This window comes from Petaurus breviceps, unplaced genomic scaffold, assembly GCF_028583685.1.
Source record: "Petaurus breviceps papuanus isolate PSGF00001 unplaced genomic scaffold, PetGlider_PUasm1.0 90416, whole genome shotgun sequence".
NCBI classification, from domain to species: domain Eukaryota; kingdom Metazoa; phylum Chordata; class Mammalia; order Diprotodontia; family Petauridae; genus Petaurus; species Petaurus breviceps.
The window spans coordinates 518,277-538,321 of record NW_027187244.1 but is presented as its reverse complement, the minus strand read 5'-3'; the positions used below and the strand labels follow the sequence as shown (position 1 = coordinate 538,321).

Here is a 20,045-nt window from a genome sequence, read left to right as displayed (position 1 = left end):
CTTAGGAAAGAATGGAATTTTGCAAATGCCTCTCGCGTATGTTTCATCTTGTGAATATCTGCATTCTCATCCTTTCCTTACTTTTATGAACACAAAATTTTTCCCTTTTTGGTTCTGAACCATAACAATTATAGCAATAGTATTTATACATTTCAAAGTTGTTTTATGTAAATTATTTTATTTAGTCCTCTCAATAGTCATGTGTAGATCATAGGGGCTATTGTTATTATCCCCATTTGTTAAATGGGAACATTGAAATACAGAACAGGTAAGTGATCTGTAGACCAAAAAATGCTTAAATAAAAGCCTTGTCACCTAAATACTTCTAGAAACTCTGCCAGTAGCTGTGTGACAGGGGAAAAGCAACTCAGTCTTCCTAGATCTCACTTTACTTACCTATAAACTGAATCAAGATGAAATATTTATCTCTAAGGTCCCTTCCAAGTCTAAAGCCCTATGGTTTTCCCAAATCAAATTATTAGTTACCTGAAGTAGCAGGACTAGCACTCAGAGCTCCTGGCTCCAAATGGGAAAGCAGAAAGGAAATGAGCATCTGTTACATGCCTGTGACATACAAGGCTAAGTTTTCTAAGTGCTTTACAAATATGATTTCATTTGATCCTCACAATAGCTCTGGGAGGCAGGTGCTATTGCTATCCCCCTTTTACACTTGAACAACTGAGGCAGACAGAAGTTAAGTGACAACCAGGGTCACACAGCTACTAAGTGTCAGGCTAGATTTGAACTCCAGTCTTCCTGACTCCAGACCCAGTTCTAGGTCTATTGAGCCACTTACATGCAGGGTGGGTAATCCACACATTATACCCACTACAGATTATCCATATCTAAGTATCATTGTAGAAGTTATGTGAAAACTTTTAGGACAGAATTTGTTTTTGAGAAACACAAAGGAGAAGTTCCTAAGACTTAAGGTTAAATAAGGCCTTATGGATAGTAAATTCTGCATGTAACTAAGTAGGAAGCTTAGGCAGGGAAGAGTTACCATGGCTTAGAGAAATGGTGCCTCCTTTTTCCGGCTCTTGGGAGACCAGAGACTGGAACTCAGGTCTCTTGACACCCTGCCAGTATTCTTACCAGTACCCCTGATCAACAAACTCCTTAACTTTTTTTTTTGCTTTTTGGAGGGGCAATTGGGGTTAAGTGACTTGCCCAAGGTCACACGGCTAGATTTGTGTGTGTGTGTGTGTGTGTGTGCGTGTGTGTGTTAAGTGTTAAGTGTCTGAGGTCACATTTGAACTCAGGACCTCCTGACTCCAGGGCCGGTGCTCTATTCACTGCACCACCTAGCTGCCCAAAAACTCCCTAACTCTTAATGAGAGACTTTCAAGAACTTCTAGTCCAACGTTTCATTTTAGTAAGGGACAGATTGCAGTCCAGGGAGGTTAAATAACTTGTCAAAGGTCACATAGCTAGTTATTGGCAAAGGAAGGACTACAATCCCACTTTCCTGTCTCTAAATCCACGAAATCTTTCCATCACAGCAACACCCTTCTCCTCTCCCCTTCGCTCCCCTCCGCTCTCCTCCTTTTCCCTCACGCCCTAAAACTTCAGTCTCTAGGATGAGGCATACTAACCTCCATGAGGTTACTCAATTTTTGGTTTGGTTTTATTTTTCTTTTAAAATGTGGCAAAGGAAGAGGAGTCTGCTGATAACATATGCTAAGCAAATACTTTAATTAGGGCTTGTCTTCCCTGGAGGCAGCAGCGCAGTTGGCCCGGGCTCCCGTCTCCCGGTCAAACAACCCCACTCACTCAGGATTGGCTGCTGCGAGCTAGGGGGCTGGTTCACAGGCTAGGTATCAGTGAAAGGCAGCAAACTGCCGGTAAAGGTGAGGAGTTGGTGTTTGTAGACAGTACTCCTGCTTAGAGAGCTTGGCGTGTCTGGCCCTCCTCCTGCACTAAACAGTCGAGCTAGGGACTTTGGAACTAGACTAAACTCCCTGGACATTGATGTGGGACGCTGTCCTAACACCAGCCTCTTGCGTTTTTCTGCCCTGAGCTCCAGCCACCTAAAACTGACATGCCCACTGAGCTTGCTCCTAGCCTGGGAATGTATGCCCTCTCCAACCTGGATTCCTCCCCTACGACCCGGCTACTCCATAAGGGCCCAGAGTACCTGCGGAGGAAGATCGAAGGGGGAGACCGGGCCAGAAAGAGTGCTGTGGAGCGACTAGCAGCGGATAAGGCCAAATATGTCAAAAGCCAGCAGGTAATTGGCACCAAGCAGGAGCCTGCTAGGCTGAGCTCAGCTTCAGAGAGCAGTAGTGAAACCTGTTCTGTGGAAAGCAGAAAAAGCAGCAAGGACACAACAGGGAGAAAAGAGGCGGAGAGTGGGGACCCCTGGTGCCCCCCTCCACAGGCAACGTTTTCTGTGGCCCGGAGGGGCATTAGCAGGAGGCAACTGAGGCCAGATTCTCTGGTCATCTATCGTCAGAAGTGTGAGTTTGTCAAAGGCCAAGGCACTGAGAACACAAGAGGGGGCTTGGTGAGGAAGATCCTCCAGGGTCCCAGCAAAGAAAAGATGTTAGTGGCTCTTGATATGCCCAAAGTGAAGGAAGAATCCAGAATAGAAAGTGAGGAGGCCCGACCAGAGAGTAAAGAAGCCAAACTAGAGGCTAAGGAAACCAGACTGGATGGAGATGAGACCAGATTGGAAAGTAAAGAAACCAGAATGGAGAATAAGGAGAGGAGACTGGAGAGTGAGGAGGCCAGAATGGAGAACAAGGCCAGAGTGGAAAACAAGGACACTGCTCCTCCCAGTCCCCTAACAACCATCCCCCTTGTCACCCCTTCCAGTGAGGAAAAGATGCCCATGAAAGCACCTGTGGTGACAGCTGAGCTCCGGGATGTGAAGAGAAGGGGCCTGCACCGCTCCAAGTCTGATATAAGCTCCCGCTACTCCAAATCCTTCTCTGAGTCTGACACCTTCTTTAAATACTGTGGCCTGGACCCTGAGGTGGTGGAAGATCTCGGGAGGGAAAACTTCTCTGCAGGGTGGGACCACAGATCCTTCAAGATCCGCAGTGTGAGCATAGCCACCTCTGAGGGTGGCTTCTCCCATCACAGCGGCGATGAGGGGCTGCAGGAAGAGGAGCTCACAGAGCAGGTTCCTAGCACCACATCAGTGATTGAACGCAATGCTCGGATTATAAAGTGGCTGTATACATGTAAAAAGGCCAAAGAAACAGAGAGCAAGGGCGCTCAAGACTTAGCTGGAAAGGTGCTGGTTCCCAAGCCCACGGAAACACGGTAAAACCAAGGTGGGTCTTAGGCCAAGGCAGAAATGACAATCCAATGTGTATACATTGGAAAGGGGGGATGAGAGGGGGTTATTACAAAGCATTTGGGATGGGGATGTGACTGAATTTGATAACTGTTTTTAAGAATACAAAATATTTCATAGTATCATAGATCTGGATCTGGAAGAGACCTCAGGGACCATCTAGTCCAACCCCTTTATTTTATAGGGTTTTTGTGATGAACTTCTTCTAAAACAGGTACTTAGACTTAATTTGCTTTATTAATGCTGGATAAGGAAAAAAAGGAATCGGCCCAGTAGTTTGCAGTAATGAAAACTGAGAAATAGTTTGGGGACTGATAGAAATGAAACTAAGGTGCAAGGGGAGGACAGGATGACATCTGGCTGGGTTCCAGGAGTCTCCTAATGGAGCAGATTCTCCAGGGTTATTGTCCTAAAGCAGGCCCAGTTAAAAAACATTAGTATACTTCCTGTTGTTTCCTGCTTCATTATTGGCACACCTTTCCTAGATCACAGGTGAAAAGAACCATAAAACAGTCTGGAAATTATCCTAAGGCTTCAGCAGGACACTAAGTATACCTGTGTTCACCAAGATTGTCTGTTTGCTGGGAAGACAAGGGGTCTTTTGCTCCCTGTGAATGTTATGCTTAACTCCCCTGTGCCAAAAGGACAGGTCATGTGTCCCCAAGTCAGACACAAATCACATTTCCTTCTAGGCTTGAATAGAAGCTATCTGTAATAGTGAGGCCTGGTTTTCAGCACTTGTCAAAGTACCTGGGGAAGAATTTACTGGGATAAACCTTATTTAAATTGACTCACAGGCTTTCAGATGGAGTCAAAATGTTTTCTAATTTGGCACCTTGCTTCTCCACCCATGACTGAAAAAAAAATCAACTTTAAGATCAGGTTTTTTTCAGAACTTTATTCAATTATGCTCATTCTCATCTGGAATATAAGAGCTTGAGACTAGATGGCTTCTAAGGTAATTTCCAACTCTAAATCTTGGCTGATTGACTGTTTTCAAAGAAATCTAGACTTTAAGAGGAAGTATTTTGCATTCAGATGGAAGATTGCACAGTATGTATGTAGCCCAAATTAAAAAAAAAAATCTCTAAGCCTGGAAACTATGACAGGTGATACTTTGAGAGAAACACTTGCTGCATTTGATCCTTTTGCTGACTGGACTTAAGGTGTCACAGGGGGCCAAATTCAACAATATACTAAGAAAGGATCTGATCTTTTCAGCTATAATACAAAGCAGTGTCTTCAGGCCATCAGTGTGAGCTATTATAGTTCATGAAAAGAACATAGATCTAGGAGTGAAGAGTTTGGGCCTTGTCACTAACTTGCTGGGTGATTTGGAGTCATTTAAGCACTCTGAGGCTTCTTCCAGCTCTATCTATCTATCTATCTATCTATCTATCTATCTATCTATCTATCTATCTATGCAACTATCTTCTAGTTGTTTCCAATCAGTATGGTCTAGAGGGAAACATACTAGAACTGATATTAGAAGATTAGGTAACACTCTCTTTGATGCTTTTTACATTTTGTGACTTTAAGCAAGTCACTTTAAATTTTAGGGCTAGAGAGTTTCCTCTTCTGAAAATAGGAAGAGGCGATGGTGGAGGTAAGAATAGCTGATCTCTAAGGTTTCTTCTAGTTCTAACATTCTCTAACTCTTTGATTTTAATGCAAGAGCCTAATCCCTTTCTTTTGGACAATTGGGATGAATTTCAAGGGCTCTATTTATTGATGTAATAATTTATCCCTAGTAACTCTAGCAATGCACATACACATACCAACTGTACACATACCAACTCCTCCCTTGTCACCAACATACACAAAGAAAGACTCAGGGCAAGTTATTTCTAGGAGAACTGGACTTTGCACCATTCTGCTGGAGACCAAAAATTTAAATTGATGCCTCTGGCTCTTTCTTTTGAAACATGTCTTCCCCTGAGTCCTTCAATAGCAGAGATGATCTCATTGTATTAAAATTATTTCTCACATCCTTAAGGTAGACTTTAAAAGGAGAGGTACAACCTGGGCCTTTAGAAGCCTGGGGAAGTATGGCATGCATGTGTAAAGGGGAAGGTTGGATGGTGGAGAGAAAGGTATTAGGGTTAAGCCAAATTGGAAAGGCTTCTTTTGTTCATGCTTATTAGACAAGGCCCAGCAGAGTCCTAGGATCTTTATGATCAGTGGAATGGCCCTAAATACAAATAAAGGGTGAATCATATCCTTTTAAAAAATTGCCTAATGAACTGTGTAAAAGATATACAAAGAAAGCAAATTTCCTTGCAATCCCTAAATCCAAGATCACTCAGAAGCTATGTCAAATTGAGTTTTGCTTTGCTTTTAAACAGATAAGATGGAGTCGTGTTTGAATATTAAGTAGTGCAGACCAGAAAATGATACCTGAATTCACAGAAATAAAATTTGAGAGCCTCTGAATGATAGCACTTCCTCTCCCTGCTCCCTCCCCCCCCCAGTGCCAAAACAGTGATTTTCAAGGAATGATCTAATTCCTTTCATGAAGTAATCTTTCCAAAGCCTGTTTTACTTTTCAAACTAGGAGCAAACACAGGAAGTTTGCTTGGGCGGTGAAGGCTGTCACCTGTATGACAGAAACACGTGGTTTCAGAGTTAACTACCTCTCTCTCCCTTTTCTCTGGCCAAAGGGAAACAATAATGTCACCTGATTTATGGGAGGGGATGGAGGCACAGGGTTATGGGTTTATACAAAGAAGCTGAAGCACTTAAATTCACTTGCTAGCCTTTCTCTGTCTCTCTCAACCTTTAGTCAACACTGAGAAGGATTTTGCTCACCTTCAAAGTTGTTTTATGTCAGCATCAAGAGAAGGTTGATGAGTGGGACATGCTATACAAAGTTTACCATAATAAATGTCAGTCTAGCTCACATTTCTTTAGTGTTTTAATATTTATAAACTACTTTTTCTATAATATCTCTGTGAGGTAGGGCTTTAACACTGTTTTACAGAGATGGGACCTGTGGTTTAGAAGGTTTTAATGACCTGGCCATCCATGGCCATGTAGCTAAAAAGCATTAAGGCCAAAAATTGAACCATGACTCCTGACTCCAAATCTAACATTTTTTAAACTGTATCATACTTCCCCAAAAGAATCATCTCCCAATCCATTAGGTTCAGGACAGGAAGGAGATCCCTGACCACCTAGTAGCCGGCTCCAAGTATGATGGGAATAGAACTGGATTTGGAATCAGAGCATCTGGGTTCAAATCCCAGCTCTTCCACTGTGTGACCTTTGGAAAAATCACTTAACTCATCTAACTGTGCCTCGGTTTGTACATTTATAAAATGGAAAGATTGAACTTGATATCTTCTGAAGTCCTTTCCAACTCTAGAACCATGATCCTATGATCCTTACTATCTGTGTAATTTGGGGGTAAGCTGCTTAACTTCTTTAGGTCCCAATTTCCTCATCTGTAAAATGAAGAAGTTGGACTAAATGATCTCCAAGATTGCTTGGGCACCTAGATGGTGTAGTGGATAGAGCTGGGAATCAGAAACACATCCTCCTGAGTTCAAATCTGGACTCATATTTACTAGCTACATGACCTTGGGCAAGTCATTTAACCCTGTTTGCTTCAGTTCTTCATCTGTAAAATGAGCAGGAGAAGGAAATAGAAAACCACTAGAGTATCTTTGCCAAGCAAACACCAAATGGGGTCACAAAAGGTGAGACACAGCTGAAGGAAAAACAGATTCCTTGCAATTCTGGATCTGTGATCCATTTATTGATCCTGGAGCACTGGGGAAGATATGAGAAAGTAGCACAACATGATAGATAGAGAACTGGGTTGGGGGAGGGGGAGAAGGAAGAAACATTTATTAAACATCTACTACGTGCCAAGCACTGGGCTAAGCTCTTTACAAACACATCATTTGATCCTCACAACAATCCTGGCAGGTAGGTGCTAGTATTATTCCCATTTTGGGGATGAGGAAATTGAGACAGAGGTTAAGTGATTTGCCCAGGGTCACATAACTAGGAAATATCTGAGGCCAGATTTTATTTCAGGTCTTCTTCACTCCAGGACCAGTTCTCTATGCACTGTGTCATCTAGCTATCTTGGAATTCCTCTGAAGGTTTTTATTAGCTGTGTGATGTTGGGCAAATCTCTTAATCTCTCTAAGCCTCAGTTTCTACACCTGTGAAATGGGAAACATAACACCTACCTATATGGGTAGTGGTGAAGTTTGAACAGAATGACATGTAAAAACTCTCTGCCAAGTTTAAAGCACTAGATAGATGCCTGCTCTTATTAATATATGCCTCTCCTCTACCACATTAAGGGCATGGAAAAAACAATGCAATAATCTTTGTTCATGACCACAAAACCACCTCCTATAACTCATTGCCTGCAAACATAATGGGCTCTTCAGAAGAGGAGCCAGCAGAGAGACTAAATCATCTCTAAGAACTTAAGCCTCCAGTCCTATGGAGCAACACAGGAAGTGAAGCAACGATTTTGCAGCAGGAAAATACTGTTTGTAACCTGGAAAGTAAACAGACTTTCTCCACTGGAATGACGAGTTCCTGAAACCCATTCTGTCCTACCAGTACATTATAAACAGGATCTGTATCCCTCCCCCAAGCCCTATTTGGTATGAATTCTTGTGTAATTCATATGGGACTCTCCTTTGATCTTACTTTAAAAATTCAGAGAAGCTAAGAGGTGTGTGTGTGTGTGTGTGTGTGTGTGTGTGTGTGTTCAGAGGTTTCTTAAGTAGGAGAGTCAAATTATTTAATTGGATGCCTTATTCCTCAAAGGAGGTAGAGGTGTTGATACTTCTAGCTCTAAATGATTTCTAGCTTGAGAAATCAGTCAAGTTTATAAATATCCTTAATGGGAAAAAAATGACTGCTTCTATTTTTGATATATCTACAAAATATCAGAACCAGAGAATCACTAAAGAATCATGGAAGTTAGATGCATTTAGTTTACTTAGCCATGAATAATAGGCAAGAGATTAGGCATCACACTATTCCCTTGGAGGGGGGCAGTGGGAAACTGTATTAATTTAATTTTATTTTGTTACTTTTAAATTTTATTCAGCAGTTAAGTATCCCCCCAAAAGAACATTTCCATATACAAAACAGAGATTAAAAGAGGTCTGTATATGAGACCATAAATCTTTGTTACACATTTTTACATATTTTTGTAAAAAAGTATACGATAAATCTAACATGTTAATGTTCTAAGATGTCCTATATGTATTTTTCCTTTTGAACTTCCTTCCATTTTCTTTTGTGAATTTTATTTTAAATATTTCAATGATCAATTTTTTGGGGGATGGAGGAAAAACTCAGTCATTTGCCCCACTTTCTACACCAAATTCCCCCACAGGAAAAAGGAAAGAAAAGAAAAACCCTTGTAATGAATACGAATAGTCAAGCACATGTTGGTCACACACATAAACGTATTATCTCCTTTTGCACCAAGAGTTCATCATTTCTGTCAGGAGATAGATAGCATGCTTCATCATTGGTCCTCTGGAAAGGACCATTGATCAAAATTCTTTATTCTTTCCAAATTATTTGTCTTCACAATATTATTATTAGTATATAATTTGTTCTCCTCGTTCTTCTCACTTCACTCTGAATCAGTTCATTCCAGTCATCCCAAGTTTTTCTTGCCTCTGTCCCTTTCAGCATTTCTTATGACATAAAAAACAAAAAACATTTCTAATTCTTTTTTTTTTTTTGCTTTTTGGAGGGCAATTGGGGTTAAATGACTTGCCCAGGGTTACATAGCTAGTTTTTGTGTTAAGTGTCTGCGGCCAGATTTGAACTCAGGTCCTCCTGACTCCAGGGCCAGTGCTCTATTCACTGTGCCACCTAGCCACCCCTACATTGCTAATTCTTGATAATTGTTTTTTATTCCAGTTGTTCTTCCATCTGTCAGTTTTAATTTGACAAATTGGGGAAAATTCAAAGCTTAGCCATAGGTGCTGAATAAATGTTTGTGGAATAAATGTTTTCACATAATTTCAAAGCCAATTTAGGTCAACAGCATTCAAAAACAACTCAATAGATGTTCATTAATGCCTACTATGTGCAAACATCTTCCTTCAGTGGGTTCTGCAATTTTCTGCTTGCAGTCACCCCAAAGCACTCATGAAAAATGAAAAGATCACTAAGTAATATAGTCACTGCTAATATTCACAAGATACAAAAGTCACAACCATTTGCCCAATTCAGAAAAAGCAGGATAACATTTGAACACACATCCTACTATTTTTAAGTATCAATAGGCACCAAGCCTACTGGGAGAAGGAAAGTGTCATCTACCAGGGAGAAGGAAAGGGTCATCCTCCAAGGTTCCTATTGGTTGGGCTGCTGCAGCTAATAGCATCATTCACTAACTTTCATGCCTTGGTTTTATAGTTTTATTTGGTGCCACATAGTTAGGTTTTTTAAAAATAAGGTCTATTAAATACATATTTTGTTAAGTTGAGGACCTTTGCTTTATTGCTTGTCCAATAATTTAATATCTTATGGCATAATACAAATTCCATTGGTCCTAGTATCAACATCCAACAAAGTAGAACTGGAATCTTATTCTTTATTCCTAGCTAGACTCTTCAGGTGACTCAGACCAGCTTTGAACACACTAATGTCTTCAAAATCAGTGATTCACTTTTGATTAGTTTGGAATTTTGTTATTGTTGTTGTTGTTTGAGGTGTGAAGAGGGAACTTGTGATTTCATCAATGGAGAGAAGCACCAGTCTCTGCAATTTAGTCTTAGAAAGTTGCCTAAGGTGCTGAGAGATTAGGTAATTTGCTCAGGGTTGTACATTTAGAATGCCGTAGGAGGCAGTTTTTGAACCCAGGTCTTTCTGACTTGAAGCCAACTCTCTATCCATACTCCCTGCTACCTCAGTTCAGGGTTAAAAAATTTTTTCAGATGTGAGGATGGAGTGGGAATCAGCAGTTTTCCAAGAAGTTAAATTAGAGATTGGTCCCTCCGCTCTCTGATTTTGTGAGCCAAGAATTGCCAAGTAACCCTATCAAGCTGGCTTCTCATTTAGAACTTTATACTACATTTTCTGAAACCTTTCTCTTAAAACAACACTACACTTGAGAGTCTGACCGCAGCCCAGTCTTTACGGTATCAACATCTACAACAATTGCAGTGAGAACACAGAACAAATGAGACAGGCAACCAAGGAATCAAATCCAACCTTTCTTCTCCCTTCATCTTTATCCTAGACCTGACACTCAGCACTAATCAGGTAGGCATGTATGTCAACTAATAAAGCTTATGATGACTTCTGAGGTCTTTGAAAATAGTGGCATCTGTAACTGCTCAGATATTTCCTTACTTTTTGTGAATTGTAATTTTCAAATCTTATAAGTCTTAGCAGTGATTATTTTAGTACTCAAAAGCCTTCTCTTAATTTTTCATGATTCTCTAGGGTGACTACAAATTTAAACCCCAAAGCCCATTGACGTGGTTAAGGGGAAAGAGATGTTTGGATGTGGTAATCATTTGATAAACGGTGTATTTATATTGAGTGATTTTGAAATTGAATAGCCTGAGAAATTATATGAAAGCATTCATTCATTAATAAATTTAAGTACATTCTGTGCATAGAGCTAAAAATTTACATAAGCCATCTTATCTGCTCTCATGAAACTCACGATTTAGGTGCAAAATAAAATGAAAACACAGATAGCTTTAATTTCCAATGTAACATGTCAAATTCAAACAGCAAAATCAATTTCTGTTAGATCTGAAAAATAAAGAAAAGATCAAGGAAAGTTTCCTATAGGAGGTGGAATTTAAGTTGGTCTTTAGAGGATCGACAGGCATTCAGTAGGAGAAGAGACCAGTCCAGACATAGAGAATAGCAAGGCATAGAGAGAACAAAGCATATTTAGCAGTCCAATTTGACTAACAGCTAGAAAAAGATGGTGGCAACAGATTATAGAAGGCACTGAATGCCAAGTAAAAGTTGTAAGATATAAAAAGGATTTTTAAAAATTTAGTTACAAAAAAAGGTCACTGGTACATTTTCCTTCCCCATTCTTTAGAAGGTCCAACCACTTATTTTAAAGTAGAAAGGCTGTCACAAAGCCAAAGACGAAATTTGGTACCCTAATGATTTGGCATTTGCATGTTTGCAGGGTCCTGGCACTGATAACTCTGTTTGATCTTTTCCTTATTCCCCAGAATGAAAACTTTCCCTAAGATGGAGGATACACAGAACAGATCATGGACTGCTTAGAACTTTCTCATCTCCCTAAAGTTTCCACTTGTCTGACAGAGCTTGGGAAGGATTTGCTGCCTCACCAGAGGAAGCCTTCTCTCTATGGACATCTCAAATGAGTCTGGGAGCTCTGCAGCAGGAGAGGTGAAGCTTTGAGTGCAAGAGAAGGTGGGGAATCAGCTGAGATATCTATAAATAAGATCAAGTTCAGATGGATCTAATGGTATAACAAGCTGCTAAAATATTATTTTGAAAATGGGTCTGTGCCTTGAGATCGTGCTGAGCCAAATGAGGACCAAGAAAATGAGGGGTTTTAGGTGATTATGATAAGGATATCTGCCTATCTGTCTGCCTGTGGAGAGACCCAGAGACAATAAGTTACAAACAGCTTAAACCAAATATTGTATTCTATTTTTGTACTTACGTTACTGTGGTTAAGCCCTTGATTTGATTAAGTATTTATTTGAGCTAGTTGTAAAATCGCCAGACAACCCAGGTAGCTTATTTTTGGGAGGTATTGTTAAATAATGGTCAAATATTTTTTCTATGATAAAGCTCCATACAAATATGACTATCTGTACCATACAGAAGACTGACTACTCTAATGAACATGTTTGTAAGCATAAGATTATTATCCTCAGCATCTCTGTGGGTCATGGAAGAAAAAAAAACACCTGGCCAAAGTGGCATAGATAGACATTAATTTTTTTTGTCAACTGATATTATATTGTGAGGATATTTCTTTAGTCATTACTCTATAAATTCTGCTAATTATCTGAATATTGGGTGATGCCCTTGGTTAAAATAGATAATGTAAAGATGGAGGTGAGGGGGAGCTATTCATTCTATTTGAAGGTATGCAGTTAATTCTTCACATAAATGGACATGTATTGCTTCAAACAAGATGGTTTAGTACTTTTCTGCTGTTAAATACAATAGTGGTCAGCATTCCAGGCCAAATGCCCCTTAAATCAAAATGGTAGCTGACATCTATCCATAGAATGGAGGGAAAAGAGTTTGGTTTAAGATATAAGATATTAGGAGACTACTGAGCACATTCACAAAATGTATGGGGGCTGAGCCTGGGCATCTCTTCCAAACTGGACATTTAGATATAGGTAAAAGGAGTACTTAGAGTAGAACCCCAGATCTCCTGCTTCAATAGCTCACACTCAGCTGTGACCTGGAAGATATAAACTAGACATCAGAGTAAGTTAGCATTGCCAACTCATACTGTGCTCTTTACTCTCCATCTGGAGACAAAGTTCTTGAAACTGGTTCTGGATACAAGAATTAAAAATTGCCACCTTTGCTTTAATAAAAGATTGAGAGTGAGGGCACCTTTCTTCTAATTCTGTATTTCTTCCTGACCTGCAAATCTTTTACCCCCTCTGTGTCTTAGCCTTACCAGAAGAGGACTATTTGTGAACTACCAGAATGAGGGATAATGTACCCTAAAACAAATTTCATTATTAATAGAAAACTTATGAGAAATAACAGATTTAGAGATTACAGAAGGCAGAGCCATTATATAAAGTATGGGAAATAACAGTGGCCTTTTTACTCATGTATATGAAGAGTTAAGCAGCTTCATTTCAAACTGTACACGTGCAACTGCTAACATTAATTATTATCATAAAAAAGGCTTATCAGATATCAGTCACTTGCTGAAAAGAAGTTTTTTGTACATTGACCCTTTTTATAGGGTTTAGAGTTCATCGTTACAGTAATACTTTTGCAATAAAGACATTAGGTCCAGACTATAGCTACTTCTATTTAGACTCATGTTCAAACCTGCTTTTGACACACAACTACAATTCTGTATAACAAAAATAAAGTTGTATATTTCATTTATAAATGTGAAAATTTCACATCTTGTCTATGAGGTTCTTTTATAGAAAAGAATGAATTTCAAAATTAGAATAACTAATTTTTAAAAATATCTTTTGTTTGCTTCTATTTTTTCTTTTTGATTCTCATCTCTCTTTAATACTAATGATAAATATCACTGGCAAGTGAGTACAAGTATTAGCGCATACCCCGACTTCTCTGTGGAAAGAAATCAGTGGCTATCAGTGACTTGTAATGTTAACTTTCTGAGTTTGGTTAGAATTGGTCTCTTTATGGAAGGAGTTTTTTCTTTTTATGTCTTCATTGTCCTAGCTTCTAACCTAGATTAGCAAGGCTGAAGGTGGTTGTCTATCAACAATGAGTGAATTATTTCCTTTTTCAGATTTAGGTAAAGTTTCAATTAAATTGAGTTTGAATTCAGGTCTGGTTTTGTCATGTCTTGTCCTGGAAAAAAATGACTATAGTATCTTAGTGGTTAGAATTTCAATGAAGATCAATCCTATCTCTTGCTTGGAGAACTATCATCAAATCCATGGTAGTTTGACCCATGCATGGTATGACCTTTGAGCTCAATATGGCCAAACATAGTTGTAAAAAAGTATTTAATTCTCTTACAAGCAAAACAATGAATACTCTATACAAGAACTCCTTGATAGCCAACCCAAAGTCCACTCTTGGACTACAATCACCCTCTTGATCTCATGAAGGGGCACACCTCTAACTGAAAAGTATAACTGTACTAGATTGGGGAAATCTTCAGGGTAGAACAGAATAGCCATTATATAAGTAAAATAAATTTGCATAGATACTTTTTTACATAGGTATATGTGTGAGCACACATACACACATCTTGTCATGAAGAAATCTACCTATATGTATGTATATACATGTATACACAAAAAATACACATGTAGACACATAAATAAAATGAGACCCAGTGCAGCATAGTGAATATAGAGACAAACAGGAAAACCTGAGTTCAAGTACAAATACTAGCTGTGTAACCCTGAGCAAGTGATTTAAACTAAGGGTTCTCTAGGCAACTCTCTAACTATAAGTTGCACAGAAATTCCTGACCTATGAATGAAATCACAGTTCCAGTCTCTCTCTCTCTCTCTCTCTCTCTCTCTCTGTCTCTCTCTGTCTCTCTCTCTGTCTCTGTCTCTCTGTCTCTCTGTGTCGCCCTCCTCTGGAGACCCCAACATGCCGAGTCCTGCCAAATGAATTCAACTCAAGTCTTCTCAGCCAAAAAAAAAGTAAAATTTATTAAAAAGTTCACTTACATTAGACAGAGAGTAAGTCTGTGATAGGTCATTCTATGACATGGTGTGAAATGGGGTCTTATATATAGAAGGTTGTGGGAGGAATGTAGGGGTGGTCTAGAGGAGGAGTTTGGGGAGGGTCTTCAGGAGGAGTTAATGAGGTCAATAAGTGATTAAGGTTGGGAAGTAGATGGAGGCTACAGACAATGTCAGGCTAGCTTATTGCCTCATGCAAATGCCTCATCAAATGAGACAGTGTAATCAAGAGTCCAAGGGAGTTTCCCAGAGCCTGTACCTCAAGGACTCAAGGAGAGCTTGAGGGGGCTCCCAGAGTCCATACCTCATCACCACTATTGTTTTTTTTTAAAGCAATTGGGGTTAAGTAACTTGCTCGAGGTTACACAGCCAGGTGTTTCTGGATGTATTGGGGTTTTCTTAACAAAGACACTGGAGTGGTTTGCCATTTCCTTCTCTAGATCATTTTACAAATGAGGAACTGGGACAAACAGGGTTAAGTGACTTGCCTAAGGTCACACAGTATCTGAGACTAGACTTGAACTCAGGTTGCCCGGGCTCCAGGCCTCCAGGGCATCCCCTTTAAGTCCCAACTAAAACTTTTCTCATTCCCTCTTAATTCTAGTGCCTTTTCTTTCTTAATTATTTCTGAAAGCTATATATAGCTTGTTTGTGTTATGTATGTGTGTATATATAGTATATAAATATATACGTGTGTGTATATATATGTACATATGTATGTGTGTATATACTTTTTGTCTTCCCAATTAGATGTAAGCTCTTTGAGAGCAGGGACTATCTTTTGCCTCTTTATGTATTCCCAGTGCTTAGCATAGTGATGGGCACATAGTAGGCACTTAATAAATGTTCATTGACTGACTATTATCTTTCTACACAAAATACAAAAATAAAATGGGAATCACCATTAGCACAGTACATGGAACATGGTAGTCACTTAATAAAAGATATGATTGCCTAAATGACTGACTGATATGAGTAACTATTACTGACATAATTCTCTCTACTGATACAGATTAGCACTGATTCTACAATTTATACTCTTAATTGCCAAATCTGATTTTCTTTTTCTGTAATTCTCCTACACCAGGGGTTCTTAACCTTAGATCTACTGATGCCCAAGGAGTCTAAGGATAGATAGATTTCAGGAGTTAATCTGGATAGAAAAATTCATATACATACATATATATGTATATAGTGTTATACATGCATATATTGTATATACATATGAATGAATACATATAAATCATTATTTTCATTAACCTCTAATTAAAATTAGCATTTTCTTTCATTATGATTTTTTTTTTTAATTCTGAAAAGTAGTCCATAGGTTTTAATAGACTACCTCAGGTGTCCATGGTGAAAAAAAAAAATTAAGAAATCTTATTCCAGACCCACCTGTTGCATTTGATACTTTTGACTACTCTTTCTTCCTGGATTCATGGAATCATTCTTTCTCTCTATCTCTCCCTTCCTCCTCTCTATGCTTCTCTCTGTGTCTGCCTTTTTTCCCCTCTCTTTCCCCACATTTCTTTCCCTCCTTTCCTCTTTGCTTCCTTGCTTCCTTCATTCTTTCTTCCTCTATCTCACAGCCTCCCTGAAGCAGATAACCTTTATGAGCTGCTTCTATAGCTGAAGAAGAAATTCAGCATCGAATGGGCACCCTTTTCGACAAAGACTCTGCACTTAAGTGAGGGCCATCTCCAGTCGTCCTGATCTATAACTTGCTACTGGACCCAGGTGGCTCCAGAGAAGAAAATGAGGCTGGTGACCTTGCAGAACCCTCCTTCACTTAAATTCAGTTCACTTGCAAGTCGTGACACCATGTTCCTGATGTTATCCTCTTCGAGAATGAAGGACAAACAACATGGTCCTTGTGTAGGCAAATGCCCCAAGCAACAGACACTGGTCTGTATTAAAAGTTTTTACAGGTTGGAAGAAACTTCTATAGTTTGTGCTTCAATGAGACTATAGGACTTGTTGAGAATGCAGATCAACATGACAATACATACTTTGGAGTGTGGCTTTGGTGGACATGAACATATGGTGGGGAGGGATGCATCTGTGTTTATATATGTATATAATTAGAATGGGGTCAAAAAGACCATCCTTGACACAGGCCATAGACAAAATAACTTCATTCTTTTAATTTCTTCCTCTAAATCATTTAAGGTAAGTGATTAATACACAATTAATGAGTATTTAATGACTATAGTCTTATAAAAATGTTCTAAATCACTATTGATTAGAGAAATGCAAATTAAAAGAACTCTGAGAAACCACTTCACACCTATCAGAAAAGACAAATGCAGGAGGGCATGGGGGAAAATGGATACATTGATTCACTGTTGGTCCAATTGTAAACTGGTCCAATCATACTGGAGAACAATTTGGATCTAGGCCCAAAGTGCTATAAAACTGTGAATATACTTTGACCTAGCAATACCACTACTAGGTCTGTACCTCAAAGAGATAAAAGAAAAAGGGAAAAGACCTATATGTCCAAAAATATGTATAGCAGCTCTTTTTGAAATAGCAAAGAATTTGAAATTGAGGGGATCCTCATCAATTAGAAAATGACTGAACAAATTGTGGCATATGATTATGTTGAAATACTAATGTGTTATAAGAAATGACCAGGGTGGGGGTGGGTTCAGAAAAACATGGCAAAAGCTATATGAAATGAGACAAATGAGAAAAATTTGGAGATTATCATGTGCAGTAAAAGCAATGTTGTAATGATAATCAACACTGAAAGACTTGGCCACTCTGATCAATATAATGATCAAAGTCCATTTTAAAGGACTCATGATGAGAAATGCTATCCACCTCCAGAGAGAAAAATGAAGAACTCTGAGTACAAATTGAAGTATAATTTTTTTGCTTTATTTTTCTTGCTTTTTTTTTTTTTACAATATGGTTCATGTGGAAATATGTTTTGTATAATTTGTTGCTTGCCTTCTCAGTGGATAGGGGAGGGAGAGAATTTAGAAGTCAAAATTTAAAAAGAAAAGAATGTTTAAAATAAATTTTATATATATATATATGTATATATATAGTAAGTTATTAGAAGGGCAGTCTCAAATTAGAAAAGCCTGGGTTTGAGTCCTGTCCCTGGCATATATTGGTCAGTCACTTAACTTCTCAGTGCCTTAGACAACTCTCCAAGACTGTAAGTTGCCAAGGTGTTGCTGATCTGCATTGATGAAGGAGATATCTACATTAGGACTTCCTTGTCAAAATGAAATCGTGATTCCAGACTGAAAACAATAACACCTTCTTGATCTGGAAGCCCATGACCATCAGATAGGCCTCTAAAGAGGAAGAAAATTATGGTCCCTAGATTCTTCTTTCAATCTTCCCTTTTTGCTGCTGGGAGATTCTTCCTAAAGAATAGATCTAGTCATGGAGAAAATTCCTGACCTATGACCTCTATACAAGAACTCCTTGATAGAATTCCTCTGTCTAGCTTCAAAGCCATCCCACAATCTGACATCACCCTATCTTTTCAACCTTATATTACACCGTCAAATATTTCTTTATTCTAGTCAAACTAAACAGCTCTCTCCTTCCCAAAACACACACACACACACACACACACACACACACACACAGTTCTCCCTTTAGGTGCCTTTCTTCATGCAGTTCTCTTTGTCTGAAATATCTCTTCACCTTCCTTTTATCTATCAAATTTCTATCTATCCTTTAAAACTCAACTTATATATTACCTTCTCAGGAAGACTTCTCTGAAACTCCATCTTCAATAAGAAAAATTCCCCCATAGGAGCTAACAGTTATTTTGTTTGCAAGTCTAATGAATTTATCATACAATGTTATGTGCTATATGTATCTATGTTGATTTCTTATCCTTCTGCAATAACTTAAGGCTAAGCTCAATGAAGGCAGGTTGTTAGGTTGTTGCTGTGTATTCCCCTAGTCCTAACCGTATTGCTCTGTACATAATAAACATTTGCTGAATGGATGGTTAGATGAAAGGAGGAATGAATGAATGGGGAAGGGGAAAGGGAAGGAATAAACACTGATACAGAATCTACCATGTGCTAGTGTAAAGCCATGCATGAGCAGCTTTGTAAACCTTAAAGCAGTAGATAAATGTGAAATCCTCTTAACTCACAGACTGTACCTATATGGAAATGGCACAGGCAAGACTTTTTGTAGCTTCTATTGCAGGGACCAAGTGTCAGTTGTCTTTTTTCTTTCTTGAGACAACTGTTGACCTCAATGGAATTGTTTTCACATTTCATTCCTTGAACCCAAAAGAAAGTACTGAAAGAATAGAAGCTGTTTTTCATTCTTGTCTTAGGTCAATCATGATGATTGCTATAGGTATGACAACCCTACCTTCAACCCACTTGTGCTCTGCTTGGGAGCAAGAGGAAAATTCCTAAAAACTCATTTAATTTTTCCATCATTTGGGAGTAGATATTTCTAAATGTCATGGGCAAATTTGTAATTTCAGTAGGTAGTGGTGAGGCCTACTTAGTGATTTTTCAAATACTTGGAAATTATATGACAGAGTCACAGATCCTTGTGTGGTGCTAAGCTAGGACCTAAAAATTATGCCTGAAGTCTCATCCAGTTCTGGGATTTTGGGATATTTTTCAATAGTATCTTTCTCAATAGCTCTAGCAGCATCTCTAAAAGGAATTTGTAACCTAGTTTGCATCTTAGGTAGGCTGATGAAGTCTATAGATCTCTTCTAAGAATAATACCTATAAATGCATAAATAAAATACCTAGAATCACAAAGGAAACTAATTATAATGAAATATGCTACCAAACTGAAAAACAAAAGTCCTGGACTCAAGATTAAGAACCCCTTGCAGTCTACCCTGTTTATATTTGTAGTGTTAGTGGTTGTCAATGCTGAGTGGTTTCAGGGACAGGGAGAAGTGTTCTTGCCAAAAAACATTTTCCCTGTCCCTATTATGCTGTAGTGAAAAGGGCACTGAAGTTGAGTCAGGATAAAGATTTCATTCATTCAATAAATTTTTATTAAATATCAATTCCATGAAGAACATTGAGTAGGACTAAGAGAGATAGGAAGTTTAGGCTATAGTGGCAAAGTTTGGGGGGAGATGTACATATGAATATCATCTCTGACACTTACTAGGTGTTTGACCATGCAGAAGTCATTTGATCTCTGTGGGTTCAGTTCTGCCATCTGTAGCACCTACCTCATAAGTTTTTTATGAAGATCACATTTTGATTGATCTACCAAGTGATTTATAAATCTCAGATCTCTATGTACTCTCTAGGATATTCCTTCTCACAGTAAGTTCCCTAAATAGCTACTTCAGGTTTATATGTGTAGTTCTGGTGTGTTTACTTTCCTTC

At 38.8% G+C, this 20,045-nt stretch overlaps 1 protein-coding gene across 1 annotated transcript; it reads left to right on the top strand.

The window, feature by feature from the left end:
- Positions 1-1,811: 1,811 nt before the first annotated feature.
- Positions 1,812-13,408, top strand: FAM110C (family with sequence similarity 110 member C). The gene is made up of 2 exons (XM_069108639.1): positions 1,812-3,281; positions 11,506-13,408. Exon 1 carries the CDS (start codon positions 2,042-2,044, stop codon positions 3,272-3,274), a length of 1,233 nt encoding a protein of 410 aa, XP_068964740.1. The 5' UTR covers positions 1,812-2,041; the 3' UTR covers positions 3,275-3,281; positions 11,506-13,408.
- Positions 13,409-20,045: the final 6,637 nt, after the last annotated feature.